General features: G+C 40.9%; 1 protein-coding gene across 2 annotated transcripts; it reads left to right on the plus strand.

Moving 5' to 3' along the window:
- The first annotated feature begins 1,862 nt into the window (after positions 1 to 1,862).
- On the plus strand, positions 1,863 to 17,844 carry SLCO1A2 (solute carrier organic anion transporter family member 1A2). Of its 2 annotated transcripts, XM_063308908.1 has the most exons (12): positions 1,866 to 1,975; positions 3,750 to 3,859; positions 4,292 to 4,441; positions 6,139 to 6,237; positions 7,071 to 7,304; positions 8,530 to 8,694; positions 8,819 to 9,014; positions 9,715 to 9,880; positions 11,961 to 12,145; positions 12,467 to 12,531; positions 14,016 to 14,133; positions 15,898 to 17,844. In XM_063308908.1, exons 1-12 carry the CDS (start codon positions 1,902 to 1,904, stop codon positions 16,133 to 16,135), a joined length of 1,800 nt encoding a protein of 599 aa, XP_063164978.1. In that variant the 5' UTR covers positions 1,866 to 1,901; the 3' UTR covers positions 16,136 to 17,844. The 2 variants fall into 2 exon arrangements, with proteins under 2 accessions (XP_063164979.1, XP_063164978.1); XM_063308909.1 differs by lacking the exons at positions 12,467 to 12,531; positions 14,016 to 14,133 and having other exon boundaries at positions 1,863 to 1,975.
- Positions 17,845 to 20,012: the final 2,168 nt, after the last annotated feature.

The following is a 20,012-nucleotide window of genomic DNA, read 5'->3' on the forward strand; positions in this document are numbered from 1 at the left end:
GTGATCATGTGACCATGAGGCACTCAGACGGTTGAAACACCACCAGTTGTGAAGTCCCTGAACCTCAATCTCGTGACTGTGGGGACTTTGCAAGGGTCATAAGTGTGAGGACTGGTCATAAAGTTACTTTTCCAGTGCCATTGTAACTTCAAATGGTCACTAAATAGGGCAGTCGTTAAGTGAGGACTACCTGTAATCCCTCAACAACAGGCAAAGCTCATCTGTTTTGTGGTACAGTTTATAAAATTATCCAGAAACTGATTAAGAATAAGAATAAGGAAACTACAGATTTTGAAACAATATTACATAGATTTTGACATTTTATAAATTAGTGCCAAATTGATCCTGGATCCTGAATTAAATTATAGACATGCTGTTTATTAGCTTTTATTATGAATTTTTATATAATATCTTGCAGTCAGTACTTTACATTATCATTACAGCTTTATTCACAAAACTTAAACCTGTAATGAAGAGTTCATTTTCAAACTTCTTAAGAATTTTGGTGTGCCAGATTCAGCTATAACTCTCTGTTAGGGAAGAAGAAAAGAATGTTCCACTAATTTTGCAGATGGTTTCCATAGTCTGCAAGCAGAACAACTGAGATTAAGGCTAAATTGTATTAAATTACCCAGGCCTTTTAAAAGCTAACCATTTGAGGGTAAATCTGACACCTTTGTGACTCCCTTTGCAACAGGTAGAACCAGGCCTGTTCTTACAGTTACATAAGGGAGCAGAAATGCCATTTGGAAAAGCCAGAAGAAGGGAGCAATTACATACATACACTCTGGCTTTTTGTCAGAAAAGGAAACTGGGCCATTTTAGGGAAAAAGGACATCAGTGCCAATACACGTGTATGCAAATACTGAAAATGTTCCTGTGCTATGGTTTGCCTACTGCAGTGTTTCTCAACCTTGGCATCTTTAAACTGTGTGGACATCAATTCCCAGAATTCTGGCTGGGGAATTGAAGTCAATATAGCTTAAAGTTGCCAAGGCTGAGAAACGCTGACCCACTGAATAAACCACTCTTGGCCAAGTTGGTACAATACATTGAGCCCAAACCAAACAAATGACATGGCGGCCAACAGGTTTGAGCTGGGCCTAAAATCTATTCTGTGATGGAACAAACTTTCTACAGAGGTAGTTGATGCTCTTTAATAGGAAGGATGCTGTTTCTCAGGGATGTTGGAACTGTGGAATCCCACAGTGAGCAGTTGGACTAAGGTTAAGGTATCCTGCATGCTGTATTTATTTATTACATTTATGACCAGTCTTTCCTCAGAGAGTTCACAGCCAGAGCCTACATGGGATTGTTCCTCATGTAAGGTTCACAGCAAGTCTATGAGACAGCCCCTGGCCCAAAGTCATTCAGTGGGCTCTATAGTTGAGTGGAGACCTGAACTTAGATCATCCTGGTCCAGCCCAACTACTATTTACCCACTACTCCATGCTGGTGAATTTGATGTGATTAGTTCCCTATTGCTTATTGAACAGATTTTCCTCATTTCCTTCTAGGTATTTTTGGTAGCATTATATTTTGCCTATCTGGCCAAGACCATGACCGGAGGTTACATCAACAGCATGCTGACCCAGATAGAAAGGCGATTCAACATTCCTGCCTCACTGGTTGGCGTTATCAATGGAAGCTTTGAAATGGGTAGGCAAATAGATAAACATATCCAATGGTTTGCAGTAAATACATAGATTTAGGTTTTATATTTATTTCAGTTTAGTTATGCCACACTTCAGCATGAGAAGCATACTCAGATGATTAGAAAGGAGGAATGAAAATCCAGGCATGGAGAAATCTATCAGTACCTAGCCTAGTTTATTTCTGCAGGTGACCTGCTGATGATCGTCTTTGTGAGTTACTTGGGAGCAAAACTTCACAGGCCGCGCATGATTGCTCTGGGATGTGCTGCCATGGGTTTGGGATGTATTTTGATAGCCCTGCCTCACTTTCTGATGGGGAGGTAAGTTCCAATACTAATCCTACCTGCTTTCCATATGCTTATATCACCCTATCAACATTAGCATCCCCCTCTCCATAAATCACTCAGAATGTGTGCCTATGCATACACACCCAGATGGCTTTCAGAACAGAGCAGGGGAATTAAGAAAAGAAATAAGACAGCCATCAGCCAAGAACGTTTTAGTATTGAGTTGTATGTCTTTAATATCAGGATTGAGAACAAGAACTTGGTAAATAGGCACGGTTGTGTAAAATCAGCATAAGCAACTTTTGTTCTGATTATGGATGCAAAGAGGAGGAACAATAGGCTGGAAGAAGGTGCTTCTCAAGATAGTTGTAACCCTATGATATATGATGTGTATGTGTATACAAGAAAATGCACATATGCCCCCATGGGTTGACAGCCTAATCTGCAAATTGCATCTGTGCCTGTACAGTCATAATAAGAATATGTTCAGTATAGCTGACTGTCTGACAGAGATGAGGATGCTAGCTTCTGTTTTTTCTGTGCTGTCTCTGAATATCTGGTCCTGATGGTTTTGACTAAAATTTGGCTCGGGTTAATGGAGCAAACTTTCTGCTGGGGGAATATGCATGCAACCTTCTTCTATGCTTGTTCTTCAGCTGAGAAAATGCAGGTTGCATTCACACAACAGGCTTAATCCCATACCAGGATTAACAAAATAATTGTTTGCAATGGGTACAACACACTGACACAGCTCAGTTAAAGCTATGGCAGCTGCAGTTACACAACTGTTAGCTTGGTCAGTTAAAACATTAGTTTTTTGGGGTGTTTTAGCATGTTATCTAAATCCAGTCTGTTGGTTGAGTTTATGGCTCAACATATCGAGCAAAGTCAGAAAATGGGTTAATTTCGTAACTTGGCTACTAAATTAAACATGTTGAAGGAACCTAGCTAGTGGCTAAGTTGACATAACATATTGTAGTACAGTGTATTGCAGTTTAGTATGACAGTTTACCAAACTCCAGAGAGACGGCTCACTATCCTTCTGAATAATAGGTTATATCCTCTTGCTATCAGTTTCTCCTAATGTTGAGCTAACATGGATCCTCATCACAGTCATCCAGAACAAAGACCAATGAATTGAAAATGACAAAATGTGCATTGTGTTGTCATAACATCAAATTTATCCTTTCATACTTGCATCCTGATGTCAGATGCATATATGCACTGTAAGCAGTGTGGTCTGCGTCATGACGTTGAAATTCATGGTTTCTCATCTACCTCTCCTTGTCCTACACCCCAGATACTGATGACCCTCATTCTTCTTCATTCTTGTTCTGGATTGCTAATTCTGTAAATATACCTTCAAAGGAAGAAATAATTTAGTAAATATTTAACATAAGGTAGAACCCAAAAATCAAATACTTCCAAGCAGTAAGCATCAATAATTTCTTTTCCATAGACAGATACACCTACATCTCACCAGAAGCATCCAGTGCAGGTCATGATAATATAACTCATCCTGATGTCATTGTGTGCAAAAGATGCAAAATTACATACTCTGTGTTCTTCACACTTGTTCTCTGTGGTCATCTACGCCCTATTAAAACATGTTAGTCTCTTGCAGGATCCCTGTTATGTCCATCTCCATGGATTGTGAGTTTGCTCCACTGAATTCCATTGAATAGATGAATGAATCCATGACACTGTGAATTTCTCTACTAACGCTTGTGCATGTACACCCCTGCCCACACGGAAGGAATGAACACACCTCAGTGCTATTGTTATACATTTTATTTTGACTCCACAGGTACCAATATGAGAACACCGTTTCCTCTTCTGAAAATGCGTCTTCAAGCATGGCAGTTTGCCTTGCGAATCAGAGTGACATTTTCAAGTCTGCCAAACTACCTTCAAAAGGCAAGGCCCCCCTTTTGATACATGATGCATTACATTTAGCTGCTTCTACATTGCACCCCTGCCTCAGTGGTGGAAGGAGGTCGCAGCAACGAAAGGCTGTACAATCTGTTGACCGATAACTAACATTAGGCTAGTCAACTTTGAAAGAGGTTTATCATTAGGGTTCCTGGATTGTCTGTGACATCACATCAGGTAAGCCAGTAGCAGCCAGAATGTTGATAACCTGTTCCCTTGTACCAAGAACAGGGATGTACAATGTACTGTGTCAGCAGTTGTGCTGGTTTTCATTTATCCGTGGCCAGGCACACATAATCTTCCTTGCTGATATACACGTATTTCATTACCTATCAGTGAAAAGCGTCAAAAATGAACATCCTCCTTATGCAGTTTTTGGCTGATCGTTTTGGCTTCTTCTTGTTTTTTTTTTTTTAGAATGTGAAAAACAAGATGGATCTTCTTTGATGTGGGTATCTGTGATGGTAGGAAACATCATACGAGGAGTAGGTGAAACTCCCATCACGCCCTTGGGCATCTCCTATATAGAAGATTTTGCAAGGACAGAAAATTCGCCATTCTACATAGGTACACCTGCAAATGCCCAAGCATAATATTTTGTTTAAACTTTTTTTTGAAAAGGCTTTTATAAACAAGGAAGAAGAAACTGGTGGAATCTCAGCTCCCAGCAGCCTCAGCCATTGAAGGATGCTGGGAATTGTACTTCAGCTACATTTGAAGTGACTTATTTCCAGTGCAATCATGGTGCTCAGAGGGAAATCTTATCTATTTATACAGGTAGTCCTTGAGTTATGACAGCAAATGGGACTGGAATTTCCATTGCTAAGCGATGCTGTTCTAAAGTATGACATCATGTGACCACATCACTTAGTGACAGCACTCCCAACAATCCCTGTTGTTAAGCAAGGATTACAGGTCATTCAGCAGGACCCCATGTGACCACAACTTGCAGCTTCCTGCCAACTTCCAACAACGGGGAAGCTGGCAGGAAGTCGCAGGCATGACAAGCTTTTCCCTAGGCAGGTTGCAAGCAGGCCAGTGAATGGGTGAGTGCTATGGAGTGTGGGGTGCATGTGGATGGGTGCTGCGGCCTGGTGCAAGTGTGGGCAGGTTGGGGGGTGCTACACCCTGGAGCAAGTGCAGCCAGGTGGGCAGCTGCCCACCTTCCTGGGGCCTGCACTCGCCCTGCTGCCCAGGGGTTCCTTGGTAGAAAAAGTGGTGGGAAAGAGAGTGACTTACTGGAATGACTTGTGACCGCCTGCCAGCATCCCCACTGACTTTGCTTGTAGGAAGCTGGCAGGGAAGGTTGCAAATGGTGATCATGTGATGTGGCTGTCTGTGACATTGTAATTGTGATCTGGGCACCCAAGCGCCCAGATAGCGATCACGTAACTGCGGGGACACTGCAATGGCTGCAACTTTGAGAACCGGTCTTAAGTCCATTTTTTCAGCACCGCTGTAACTTGAAATGGTTGCTAAACAAATGGATGTAACTCGAGGACTATCTGTAATCACATTTATGTATTTCCAGAATCCAATATCCTGTATGTAATCCAGTCCGCCACTAACCCAACTGAATATCTACTGGTGCTCCAAGCAGCGCACAATTACCTGAGGTGTCTGTAGAATCCAAATATTTTGTTAGAATACTGAAATATGCATTCTGACATTGCAGTGCAAGCTCTGCTCCTTATGTACTTGTATGCAATGTTAGGGCTTGCATTTCTAACCCATTTGACTCCCTCTGTGGAGCCTGCTGTCTGTAGGCATGGGTTGGCCCCTGCAGCCAATTGGCATTACATGGGGAAGTCTTCTGTGCTTGGTAGTGAAATCTATAATGGGAAGCCCTGCTTTTTCAGCCTTTTTTTAATCTACAGTTCTGTTTTTACTGAGTTAGCTCAGTTCCCATAGTTTGGGGTGTTCTGGGGGGAGAAGTTTAAAAGGTTAAAATGGCAGTTGTGACTGTGCAATTGAAGCCCCCCCCCCTATTTTTTACATGATACCGATGACCCTGGGTAGAGTTGGCTTAACCATGTGTAAAAATCGGTCTGTCAGGCTGAATTTAACTCTCCTTGGGTTTAGCTGACTGGGTCAGCCCCTCCTTTGTGTTCCCATAACATAATAACCCATTTAACTTTTATGGTGGGACCTGTGTTCAATGTTCTTTTGCCATTTTAACTACAGTTCTTGAAGAACTGTAGCAAAATATTGTATGTGATGAAATTAACCACATTAATATGTTTTAATCTTTTCCACTCCTTTAGGCTGTCTACAGATAGCAACTGTACTAGGTCCTTTATTTGGTTTAATGATTGCCTCCTATTGCGCCCAGTTATATGTGGATATTGGATTCATAAACCTGGGTAAGACAATTGCAGTCAACAAAATCTGTAACCATTAATCCCCAGAAAAATGAATTCCATGCACGTTGTTCTGAATTTTCTAACTTTGTTACTGCCCGCTATCTGTTGTTACAGTGACTATTTTCACTTTGCTTTGTCATTAATGGAAATGTCGTGGCCTGATTATTAAGGTAAACATGGGTCATCATGGATCCATCACTGACCTTGCACACTGACATCAAACCACTGAAAATAACTGGCAAAATGGCTGAATTTTGGTAGTGGTATATTTCCCTCTTTTTATTTAAAATTCTGCTCCCATTCCTACCCCTTAAGTTGCCTATAAGCTGAAAATGAATTCAAATCACTGCCATTTTAGTCATCTTTTTGTATGTGGGGAAATTTAGGGTGGGTAGAAGCAGGAGGTTTACGGGAAGGAAACTGGTCTGATTCCTTTCTTAAAACTGCTAAAAAACAGGGCAGAGATTTTGCTCCCCTTGTGGGGACGATATTGCATGTCCAGCTGGCCTTCTGCAGGGCACCAAAAGGTTTGGGGGCTAAATTGCAGCTCCAGAATCCTCAAAGGTTGCATATTCCTATGTCAAAGCATGATCTGGAAGTGTAGTTACCTAAACAGGGTTTGGATTGTATTGGTGCTTGGGTGAGAAATCATTTGGGAACCCTGTGTACTCCTCCTTCAGTTTCATAAGGGAAAAAAGTGTGAGTTGGCAACCCATTATCCCATATTATTAGAGTTCATCACATCACCTCCCCCTTCAGAGACACATTCCATCACAGCATTCCACCTGACCCCTAAGACTAATCAATGACTCCTAATCTCCATTTCTCACCAGAGGAGGTGATGATAAGCCTCACGGATGCTCGTTGGGTCGGGGCTTGGTGGCTGGGCGTCCTAGTATGTGCTGTTGTGAATTTCCTTGTGGCAGTCCCATTCTGGTTTTTGCCCAAGACCCTGATAAAAGAAGGGGAGGAAAACAACACTGATGTAACAGCCAAGAGAAACAAATCACTCTTGCAAGCAGGAAACACTGGCCAGGCCAAAATGAAATTGCGTGAAATTACCAAGGGTGAGCACAAAACAATTAATTATCTTATTCTTAAAGTTCCAGGCAATAACAAATATGTTACAGTGGACCAAGATTTTTGTTTTGTTTTGTTTTGAAATGAAGATGGTGGGCTTCCTTTGATTGAAACTCTTTAAATGGGAGTTATCTGCCAGGAATGCTACAGCTGGAAAGATTTCAATCCTGGTTAGTTACCTTAAGTGCTAGATGGCTTTTGTGGGTTGAGATATCTGTCAGAACTCACTCCTAGTCTAGGAAACAGCTTCCCCAACTAGAAGACATGGCAGGCAAGGGAAGAAAAGTGGTTTTTGTACTTCCCTACATGAGATGCCTGGCAAAGAACCAGCTCTACTCTCATGCTTCATAGCACAACCCTCCTTTCCTTCTCACAGATGTTCTTAACATGCCTGTTTCCACTGCTGGTCAATCAACATTCACAGAATGTTTTCAAAAGCATTCTGAACAGCTGTGGTCAGGCACAGGTCGGGGGCTGTTCCATGGAGCAACAGGATGAAGAACTGACTCTCTTCCATTTCACCTTGGAGCCCCCACCTTCCTCCCCCCACCCCAGCTGCTATTCAGACTGATCCAGTCTTCAAAATGGAGATCAAGCTAGGAAACCTGGTGTGTACAGGGAGAGTGCAAGATTTGAAAGAACTGGACTCTTCCAGTAACCAAGCAGAATGGTCCTGGAGAACAGTGGCCAGTGATTTGAGGAGAAGGTGCCTGTCCACGCCAGTCTAAAGTAACCAGTAGGTTTGATCCCAACCCCTAGGGGTTACATGACGGCACCTCCAACACAATGGGGAAGGATGCTCGATTATAGGCTTGGTAAATCTGCTGCAGCTTGGCTGCTTAATAAAACAATACTTTAATATCAGAACTAATTTTAAGATGCTTCAGGTGTTGGTTAGGGAAAGGCTGAAGGCAATATCAATGTAATATAGCAGAAAAAAGAGGTTGTAGAGGATGTTCATGCCATGGTTAGGTACAAATGGGAAAGGCCCACAGTCCTGCACAAGTCTTTTCATATAGAGAAGCTGTTTCCCATTCAGGGGAGAAGGAGAATTGACCCGTCCTGTGTTAATTTGTACTCAGTCTTGAAATCAGTGGAAAATTGATCCATATATGCACAAGGAAGGGAAAGTTTATGTCCCCCAAGCAAAACTTCCATTGGAACTAAAGACTGCAAAGCAGCTGAGATATTTTTCTGTGGTTTGGTTTCCAGATTTTGTCCCCTACCTGAAAAATCTCTTCCACAATCGGGTTTACATGCTTTTCCTTTGTGTCACTGTGATCCAATTCAGTGCTTGGATTGGGATGTTTACTTTTATGCCAAAGTACCTGGAGCAGCAGTATGGAATATCTGCATCCGATGCCATTTTCTTCATAGGTAACCTTAATATGTGTGTGTGTGAATGGATGTGACTGAGTGTGAGTGTAAACATCAGCAACAACAAAAATGGAGACAAGATTTTGAGGGATCAAAAACCCGATTTCTCTCTCTCTTATTGTAGGTGTATACAATTTACCAATTATATGTGCTGGATATTTTTTTGGAGGCCTGATGATGAAAAAGTTTAAGATAAGCACATATCAAGCTGCCCACATAGGTTTTTGGAGCTCCTTGATTGAGTATCTCATCTACTTTTCTGCTTTTTCCATGGTCTGCAAGAACTCTTCTGTTGCTGGTTTAACTATCTCTTATGAAGGGTATGTACCTGATCCAACCCTTGTTCCAGGTTGCTTCATAGGACCAAACAGTGTCCACATTTGGGGTTATCAGCCAATAACAATTTGTTTCATTCATGAATTTGAAAGGGCTCAAGCTGTGTCTCCCTCATTCATTCAGTCTGTTTGCTTTTTGCATGAAAATGAAGATGAAGAAGGCCATCACAAAAAAGTTTCCACATTACTGCCAAGAAAACTACAAGAATATATCCCTAACTTGATTATTTGCCATCAACTTGTGTTGACTCTTAATCAGGAACCAAGCTTAACTCAAAGGAGACATTAGCTTTATTCTTGTACAAGTCCATGTGAAAACAAACAAAAACTTTATTTGATTAGTTTGATTCAAGAAAACAGTTTGATTCAGAAAATTGGACCGATTTGATGCTCCAGTTGAAACAGCCAAACCGAATGGTTGAATCTAGTCAGTTCAGTTTGATTTTCCTATTCAAGTTGAAAGATAGTCTTCTACAAACTGGATCATCCAACTGGATGTGATAAATTGATTTGCTGGTTTGATTAATCAATTTCACACTGTAATTCTTTGAATTGTCATCCAGCTGGTTTGATGCAGTGAAGCTTGCACTGAGCAAAGCCACCAAGATCACCATTTCCAAGAGGTCTTGAGATTCCTTCTCTTCCACTGCATGTATGCTCTGTTCAACTTTCTAATGTTTTTCAGGATAGATGAACTCTCCTACACAGAATCATACTTGCATGCTGACTGTAACCGCCACTGCAATTGCTCAACTAAAGTTTGGGACCCTGTTTGCGGGGAGAATGGAATTACGTATGTTTCTTCATGTCTTGCTGGATGTGGCATATCAAATGGAACTGGGAAAAATACAGTAAGGCATATAATAGATTTCAGGCAGCCTCAATCAACCAAAATGGCTGTACCTTAGCAAGAGTGCCCTTACTTTGGATATGCAAGGTGCTAGATACAGTTTGTGGTGACTCTAGTTAAAGCTGGGGTGGGCAGCCTTCAGAATATTTTTAAAATTCCTTTGGTGCAAACTTCTGATGAACAGCAACAACAAAAGACTCTCAGAGAGAGTAGAAGTATTGTGTGAGAGAGAAAGAGGGAGGGAAGGGAGAAAGAACCAGCTCAGTAAAACTTGTGTTGAAGGAGCAGCACTGGTTGCTGGTGACTTGCAGACCCATTTCAAGATGCTAATAGTAACCTATAAAGTTCTATATGGATTGGGACCTTGTTACCACCTGCTCCTGCCCTACTTGGCCTAGTCAGGAGGTAATGCTACTGGCAGGGCTGCAACTAGGGTCTGTATCACCCGGGGCAAACATGGATTCCGCACCCAATTTGGCACCCCCCAGCACTTATTTTGGCGCCCCACCAGCACGGCACCCAGGGCACATGCCCCAGTTGCCCCCCTCTAGTTGCAGCCCTGGCTACTGGTGCCCACCCCTGGAAAACTGATGGGTGGGGGTCCTAGAAGATGGACTTCTCAGTAGCAGCTCCATCAGCATGCCATAGTTTAAGCCCTAAGGTCACTCTACCCCTCACCTTTTTATCCTTTGGAAGAATGATAAAAATAGTCCTCTTTCATAGGCCTTTTGAGAGAAAGACCTTTAGTAGATGACTGGGATAGGTAAGTGGATATTTATATACAATTATGTTTAAATGTTTTCAGCATTGTAAGCCCCATAGAGTCAGGTGAGTAGGTTACATGCAAATTATTGCAATAAATACATGAATGAAAAGGGAAAAGGGTGAATAAGAGATAGGAAGAAGGGTAACCCATTCTAGTGGGATAGACAGTTTGGTACATGCAGATGTCTTAGATTTCTTTCCCATAGGCTTTAGCCAGCACAGCTGATTGTAAGGAACTGTGGAAATTGTAGTTCTAAGCATGTGGAGGACCCCTGCTTGCCTACTCCTGATTTATTATTTTTGCAGTTGACCAGTTAGGTGTCTGATGACCTCTTGGTTTCTATAGATGATGGGAATGGGACTGATACAAAAATTCCTAGCAGCAAAGCTTCTTCCCTCAAGTTATTCTGGCAAGGATACAGCTGTGAGCTGAGTTTGCTCCAGATGCTTAACTAGACAAGCGAAAGATCCAGCAGCAGTATTTACGTAACATGCTAACCTTACTTAGCCTTGAGCTTTGTTCTTTGTGGTTTAACATCTGGTTGGTTTATGATTCAATGTATTGTGCAAACTCAGAAAATGGAGTAAGATTAAGCATATTAGGCAAACAGACAAACTGAGAAAGAAGGGTTTCCCTTGGTAGAAAGGGAGAAATATAGGAGTCCCTGGGAAAATGATGAAATGATGCATTTCCAGACTGACTTAGGGGAAAAACCCCCAAAAAGCTGATTATGTTGTACTTGTACACTTACTTATCCCAAGGACTCTTTAGAGTTTATTATGGAATATATACAGGAGTATGGTTCGATGTCAGGATATTAGACAAATAAGGATAAAACTCAAATGCTGACATGAAATATGAAAGAAAAAAAGCAAAATTTGTACCAAATAACAAGGTTTAACGTCATGTTAAAAAGGTTAAATAGATGAGAATGTACTTGACATAAAACAATAAATAAAGCAATAAACCAAAAATAAAGTAGATTTTTTTTTAAGATGGACAAAATTAAAACTGTCTTAATTTTAAAGGATCACAGCCATTAAAATGAGCATTCTACATTCTAGTAAATCTGACACAGAATTTAATTCAATTTGGAAACCATTTTTGGATTCTATTTACAGGCTTGCACCGCATCTGAAAGCTGGGTTTCTCTTAACTTAGTCTTTTATTGCTCAAATAGAAATTACTGTAATTTTTAATCCCCTTGAATGATTTACACTGTGCTGACTATTGCTTGTCAGCAATTTTTGTTGCTATCAACTATTGTTGATACTGGATTTTAACAATGTCTTGTAAATGATTTCTATTTTGGCAGGTCCTTACAAACTGCTCCTGCATTTCAGCACCAGGATTTCTATTGGGAAATGGCTCAGCAGTGCCAGGACAGTGCAGCAGAGGGGAGAAATGTGACACGATGCTGCATTATTTCTTAATTCTATCCTTAATCTGCTGTTTAATTTATTCTTTTGGAGCCATGCCAGGTTACATGGTTCTAATAAGGTAAGAGGAGGAGAAGGGGAGGCCCTGTTGAAAAATCTCATCTCCGTTGCTCTGTGCTTGAGTTAGAAAAATGAATCTCTCTTTTTAGCACTTGGGTCAAAGGTATAGTTTAAGGCAGATCTTGGCAAATCAGTGCAAGAATCTGCCGGCTTAAGAGAAAAATGATTTATGCAAACGATGGAGATTTTGCATGCTCCTGGTTTGACTGTGAGCTCTTCTGCACAGCAGCCAAAAAATGGGAACCAGTAGAAAAGTATGCTGTTGTTTCTTCAACAGACACCTGGTTCTGATTCATTTCTCTAAACTGCTCTTGTTATCCAGGTCCCTAAAACCTGAGGAGAAGTCATTTGGGGTTGGCCTCCACTCCCTGACAGCAAGACTTTTTGGTAAGAGAGTGTTGTTAGTTTAAGCTGCACTCCGCAGAGGAACAGATAAGAGGAAATCATTTGCCTTGGGACTAACTTGTGAAGCAGTCCCTTGGAAAACATCTTTTGAGATCACACTTCAGCAGGGTCTGTGGAGCACCAGACTGGTGGAATGAGGAAAGAAAGGATTAGGAAAGGCTGGTGAGATCAGACCCACAAGGCCACATTGTGTCTCCCAGTTTAGCTAAACCTAAGGTATCCATTAGAAAAAGTAAGATGGACCAAGCTTCCAGTCTTCCTAAAATGTGAGGATTGAATTATGTTACCCAAAGGGACTGGGTAGCACTTTGGATTCAAAGGAAAGAAGGTCCTTTGGAGCACATGAAAGCATTTAGATAGTATTATGGGCAAACTAAATACATACCTTCCTGGGATTATGCTATGTGATCCTGGAAAAAGTTGCAGCTGTTTTGGGGAGTTGCAGACAGGTGCTATGTGAGTAACCCACATGCTCTAAAACATTTGCTCTGTTTGAACCCAAAGTACTGCATAGTCCTGTATCCAATAGTATTCATTATATACTACTGTCACTTCAGATCCATGTTCTCAAGCCTTTTCAACAAGTAAAGGCTTGCTTTATTCTGAAATGATAGTAGATTGTGATCCCAATATATATGGCCTTTAGAGGAGCGGATTACAAATGAGTGTTGCCTTCATTCATATATATTAGAAAACATCCTCTTTGATAATTTTTTGTAGATTGGATGGTAGATAGCAGCACAGACTACTACCCCATCTATTTTTGTGTGCCTTGAACAAAAAAGAAAGAGCAAGGATTTAAGTTCTCATTGTTCTCAGAAAACTTAAAACAGTATGATATACAGTGTACCTCTTTTGTTCCAAGTATAGACTCAGAGCATGGAGTGTTTTATTCTGAGTTCAGAACACTTGAAATATCTGCTCCGAATTTCGAACATCTTGATTTGGAGCATTTTCTAAATCAGTTTTTGACAGAAAGGAATAAGCCAGTTTCCCCAGAGATCTGATTAATTGCAGAGCTGCATGCTGCCATACACTACATATTGACCACACCTTGGTATGTGTTTGTGTGTGTGTGTGCAGCATATTTTATTATTTTATTTTATTTTATTTTATTTGTGCCTCTGAGTCAGTTTTTGACTCCTGGTTACTCCTGGAGTAGTCCCTGCAATTTTCTTGGCAAGATTTATGGAAGTGGTTTGCCCTTGCCTTCTTCTTCTTCCTAGGGCTGAGTGAGAGGGACTGGCCCAAGGTCACCCAGCTGGCTTCGTGCCTAAGGTGGAACTAGAACTCCCGGTCTCCCGGTTTCTAGCCTGATGCCTTGACCAGGCTCTTGATGCAAGTAGCTCTCATCTAAAAGGAGAAAAGTGTACGAGAAAGCAGGCCAGTAGTTTTATATTACAAATAACAAAAGAGTTTGGTTACTGAAAATGACTTTTCTTGTCTTTATGTCATACCCCATGTAGCTGGAATCCCATCACCTATATATTTTGGAGCTATGATTGACACCACATGTTTGAAATGGGGCACAAAGACATGTGGTGGGCAAGGGGCATGTCGGATGTATGATTCTGACACATACAGGTATGGCTACTGGATTGTTGCCACTGTTGTTTCATATAATCCAACTGCACTTTTGCATCTCACCTTTCCGTCCCTTCTTTGAATCTGCTCCGGTTTGATCGAATCCTTCTATCAAGCCCCTCCACAGAGGTTGACCATCTAGAAAGCAAGATTCTCGCAGGTTCAGAGTAGGTGCATTATACTGCAGGGAGCAATGACATTACGGAACCTTAGAAACAGCCAGTGTGTACTTTGGCCCTCATTTATTAGTGAGGACATTCAGGCGAGGGCTCCCTACTCACTTTGATCTTCTTTCTGATGGAGTCTTAGTTTAATGGGATATTCATTGCTCATTTAATGTAACAGAAATGTCCATTTGTTCTTGTTCTGCAATATTTTGGAAACATCCATTTTCATTCCCAGATTCAGAGAATTCCATCCAATTCTTAGAGTGTTGTATCCAGAACAAGGTAGTTACTCAAGGTCTGGTCAAACCTATGTAGTATATAAAAGAACTATTGCTTCCTGAAACTAAATTTCAGTCTTGCCAGCCTAGAGTTGCATTGGCCTTTTTTGCAGTCACATCACACTGTGGATTCTTACTTAGTTTGCGGTCAACTACTATTCCAGGATCTTTTTCCAAATACTATTACCAAGAAGACATTCCTATTGTATTTGATTTCCTTTTCCTATGTAAAACATTCTGAACAAGCCTACTAAATTTCATTCTGTCTTTCTAACCTATGAAGATAGTTTTGAATTTTATTTCTGTCTTCTTGGGTAGCTATTCCATGTAGTTTTATATGATCTGAATACTGGGTAAGTATATTATCTCCACCTTCTTATCCAAGTCATTAACAAATATCTTGAGTAGTTCAGGGCCTAGGATGGAACTTTGTGGTACCTTATTTCACTTGATGAAGAATCATGAATGAGTGGTACTAGATATTGAAAAAAACAGAAACATCATAAAGGTGTCACTAACACTGAAGTTCCTTAAATGCAGCGGAACCTGTGGTTGTAAAGCAGAGCTAATGGACATGGTGACTTGAGATTGCTTTGTATTAATGCAGTTCAAATTGTGTTCCTTGACTGTGGAGTCCTTGGTGATCGCTGGGCTTGGTTGTTTTCTTGTAGACGTTTCGTTACCCGACTAGGTAGCATCTTCAGTGCTATAAGGGAGTGGGATTTGCTCTCTGTTTATATACAGCAGCTCACCCTGCCAGTGTTGGGGGTGTGTGGTTTTCTCCTTGGTAGTTCCTTGATTAGGCTGTCATTTACTACTTGATTGTCTGTCTGAGTTGGTAGTTCCTTGAAGCTTGGTATTCAGACAAGTCAGCCATTGATAGGCACATAGAGATTAACAACATTAATACACCATTCAAAAGAGGCAAAAAACCTAAAAAGGAAAGAAAAGGATCAGAACACCTCCTCACCAGCAATCAACACCCAGATAAGCAGGGATCAACACCATTATTAACACCAGATAAACAATCAAGCAGCAAACAACACCCAAGCAAGGAACTACCAATGCAGACAAACAATCAAGCCGTAAATGACAGCCTAGTCAAAGAACTACCAAGGAGAAAACAACATCCCCACCAACATTGACAAGGCAAGCTGCTGTATATAAACAAAGAGCAAACCCCACTTCCTTCTAGCACTGATGATGTTACCTAGTTGGGTCATGAAATGCCTGCAAGCCAACAACCAAGCTCAGAGAGCACCACGGACTCCACAGTTCAACCCTGAGCTACAGATATTCTTTTTGATTGGTGTTCCTAGACTATTGTTCCTGGGCTTGCCATCAGTTCTCCGTGGAGTGTCCTACATCCCTTGCGTGTTTATACTCCTCAGTTTAAGGAAGAACCAGACAAGGGAGAACCTAGAGTTGGAAGCCAAAGAAGAGGAAAGTGAAGAAATTGAGCAGAAGAATATAGCTGCATTTTGGAAATGTAAAGAGCCACAGCAAGAGACAGTAGAAACAACAGCTTATGAAAATGTGGACTTCAGAAAAGACTGATGAGAAACACCTGTATCCCAAAGAAATGAGCTGTAGGCTGTCATAATGTATTTGTGTCCCCTGTAACAATATTTGAAGAATATACAAGTTTTATACACCAGACAGTAGTGGGAAACTAAAATGGATACATTTCTACCGTTAAGGTTGTAAGAAATATGTAACTTCTAATACAATGTTCTGACCTGTGGGTATTCTGTGTGTATGCATGCATTTTAATTATTATTATTTCTCTTGTTATTTCAAAATTTCTTCAAAAGAATGGAAGGGTATATGATGAGGCCTGATTGATTTTTCTGCTGTTTTAACATAGAACATTAATGCTGTGGCTTGATTGCACAATCAGACTCAAAATCCCATATATTGTATTACCAACTCATCTCCCAGACAGTTCCTGCATTTCACTTTTAGAGATCAGTTAGCACAGAATAATGGCTTCGATTTGGAAAGGACCTTGTAATTTAAATGACATATAAAGTCCAGATTTCTAAAATTTGTCTACTATTGCTGAATTCCTCCAAACCATTAGTTAATCCACTATTGTATATAGTCACACACTTGTCTAAGTATATATTCCTGTGCTGGAATTTAATCTAAGATAAGGAACACCTCTTCATTGTCTTTTTACTCTACCAGTTTAGCTTTCAAACTCAAAGGAGGAAGCCTTTGAAACTAATTTCAACTAGTTTCCTGGTTTTAAAACTAGCTCCTTAAGACCCAAGGCATTTGTTCTTCTTCTGATACCTACCAAAAGAATGGAAGGAAATATGACTTAGTTTCCTGGAGCTACCAAACTAGTCTGATGCATCTACTAGGGCTTAGTTCCAGACATAAGCTGGCTACATTTATAGTGCCTTTATGGTACAATTGATAGCACTGTGGAAAAAGTCTCATTGAGGTCATTGACTGATACTTAAGGACAGAGAACAAGTTCATACTCCTTGTTTTTAAATAACAATTTACCTTATTTTTACACCCTGCGTGGGCAAAACCTACCATTCAGGGCATAGAACATTCTCAGCAACTGCAGAACATTCCATTCTTCCCCTGAATCACAAGATCTGATAGACGAATGGCAATTTTCTGGAAGGTAATCCTCTGAATTTACATGAACCAAAACTAAATTATGGTTAGAAACTCTGTCATCTCCTAATCTTTATACAGGTCTCCCGTCAAAAACTTGTCTCCATTGTCCCAGATCTTGCCAAAAGGCGATTCAAACGAAACAAGGGTTCTGAGCTTCATTTTCCCATAATAGTAATGCAATCCACTTCCTCATAAGCCAGAATTAAAAACCTCTTCAGCATTTCTCTCTTGTTACTTGTTTTGTGCCAAGGTACCCTGGGAAACTGTGAAAGATACACTATGTTAAGTCTCACAGTGCAGAGAAACGAGTCTTTGTTACTTCGTCAACACAGTTTGATGTCTCCCCGCCCTCTGTCCCATTTTACTTGAGGGTTGCCAAGAATTTTGCAGCCCTTGGATGACTCTTACAAAGCCAGTGAATGGTTCAGAGGAACTAAGACACCAAATGTTTGCGTAACAGTTGGAAGCAATCAGTCTTCTATAGAGAGTGAACCTCTGCTTAGCTCCTGTGGCCTAGACGGTTTCCAGTTTTTTTGAAATCTCAACTTCCATCCTTCTGAACGTTCATACATTTTTCTCCCAGTTTGCAGTGTGTGTGGCTGTGTGTGTAAGAGAGAGTTGTTGCTTTACAATGTCTTCTTAATTCAGCCTTTCTCAACCTTTTGACCCTGGAGGAACCCCTGAAATATTTTTGACCCTGGGGGAACCCCTGCACATTCAGGCTCAAATCTAGGCCAGAAGTTACAAAATTATTACTGTATATTCGTTTCATGGGTAGGCCTGTCTATATGCATTAACAGTGTCCGTAAACTGAAAATAAAGAAGGAAACGTACCTCTTTAATACGAAGTTGCCCAAATTTGAAATAATTTTTTTAAAAAATCGTGATCTCCCAGGCAATCCCTAGTGACCTCCCGCGGAACCCTGGTTCCACAGAACGCTGGTTGAGAAACCCTGTCCTAATTCCTTCCCATATGAAGTGAAGTTTGCTTAGACTTGGATAAAAGCAGGCGCACAATCCACATGCAAGGAAAAACCCTGTGGTTGGTAGAGATACAAGTAATAATTCTAGTTATTATTAATTAAATTATTAGCTTAAAGTATTAAAACTGAGATCTTGCAGTATAGTTATTGGCTGATTAGTATCTTATTCCAGATAAACAGATTTTTACAAGAACTGAATATTTTGACCCTATCAACTGTGGATTCATAAAGAAACCCAACTTGCTGGGACATGTCACATCTTAACATGTTACTTCGATAACGCCTGGAACTAACTCAAACTAGTCCAGAAACTCATGTAACCCTGACAACATCAGAAGAAAAACACTTTTTAAAAAAAGTTGAGTGGAATGAAAAAATGGAAGGGCTGAACAGGAAGAACTGTGAAAAAAAGAAAGATCCCATTGTTTCTAGAGATGATAAATAAAATGACTCTTGGAACAGAACTGAAAATTGTCCATAAACTTCAGTGAATAAATACATGATTTTAACAGAGCTGGGATTTTCACATGTGTTTCTATGCTTCTCAAAATCCTTCACTCAAAAATGGTGGAGGACAAACCTGGGGGACTGAAATCCTGAGCAGAAATTCTCCTTTCTCGTTTCACAAAGACCTAATTTTCTGTTTGTTTCCAAATTAATAGACGCTCATTTAGGCAATGTGAGGAAAGGCAATGCACTCATCATTGCTAACAATCAAGGAGTGTTCCTTCATTAGCCTAGTTCCCAAACTTTCATTTATTTATTTTTCTCCCCCACAGTTTTGGGATGAGGATCAATTGGGAAGGAGAAAGTATAAATACACTTTTTGGAGTGGGAGGGAGGATAACCCACTTTTTGAGGCAGGTGGCTGATCAAAGAAAATTAGGGGAATGGAATCTCTTTAAAGTGGACTGCATAAAGGACAGAACGTTTCTGGGCTGTTTCCAGAGGTGAAAGCAGATCAGCAGTGTAGAGCCAGCTGGGCTATCATGAATTTCCTAATGTATCAGGAATGGTTAAAATGCAGCTTCATTTCTGATGCATTGTGGAGGGTGGAGAAAAAAACAGGAGCCTAGCACAGTGCTGCAAACGTAAAAGGAAATTCGTTGGCTAACACAATCTCTGTTTGTGTTTCCAGTTGTCTATTCTTTCCAAGCAAAGCGTTTTACTCCACCCCTCCCCGCTTTTCTTCTCGTTTCCAATACTCTCTCGAAATTTTCTGCCCAAGGACCGTATCCAGCCCCCATTTGGGGTGGGGTTTCTGCAAATCTTGGGGGATTTCCTGAGCATACCTGTCATGAGTAAGGATGGCGAGCAGGGGGCTCCCAACCAGGCTGTTAAGCGCATGCGTAGCACTGAGGAATTAGGTAGCCATTCCAAGAGACACAGATCGGGCCCGCCTTAGTCTTTGGGGTTTATATGTCTGGGTTTTTCCCACGCTTCTTCAGTTTGTTAGGATTTTCTGTTATGTAGCAGTAATAAAACACTAGAGACCTGTTCCTTGTCTCAGCGTGGTTCCTGGCTGTTAGGACAATACCAGTCTCTTCCTCTTCTCCCTCCCTCCAGAAGGCTTGTTTGGCCATCCCATCGTCTATTTCCAAGTGAAACACTCAGCTGGGCTGAGAAAGAGGGACTGAAAGTTACTCAGTGAGGTTCTATGGCTGAGGAGGAACTAGAAGCAGAGTCTCCCCATTCCTGGTCTAACACTTTAACCACTACACCATCCTGGTTATTTGTGTTCCGCAGCAATTGAGGTTGAGAGCGATACCAGCTCAGAACTGGAAGGTAAAGATACCATTCCATAGAAGAAC

The sequence above is a fragment of the Candoia aspera genome, chromosome 7 (genome assembly GCF_035149785.1).
Source record: "Candoia aspera isolate rCanAsp1 chromosome 7, rCanAsp1.hap2, whole genome shotgun sequence".
NCBI classification, from domain to species: domain Eukaryota; kingdom Metazoa; phylum Chordata; class Lepidosauria; order Squamata; family Boidae; genus Candoia; species Candoia aspera.

Bases quoted from the DNA above. Each gene is read 5' to 3' on its own strand.
- SLCO1A2 (XM_063308908.1), top strand. From the start codon at position 1,902: ATGATTGCTCTGGGATGTGCTGCCATGGGTTTGGGATGTATTTTGATA. The intron at 9,881-11,960 runs GTAAGGCATATA...CTATTTTGGCAG, and splicing joins ATGGAACTGGGAAAAATACA to GTCCTTACAAACTGCTCCTG. The intron at 14,134-15,897 runs GTATGGCTACTG...TGGTGTTCCTAG, and splicing joins TATGATTCTGACACATACAG to ACTATTGTTCCTGGGCTTGC.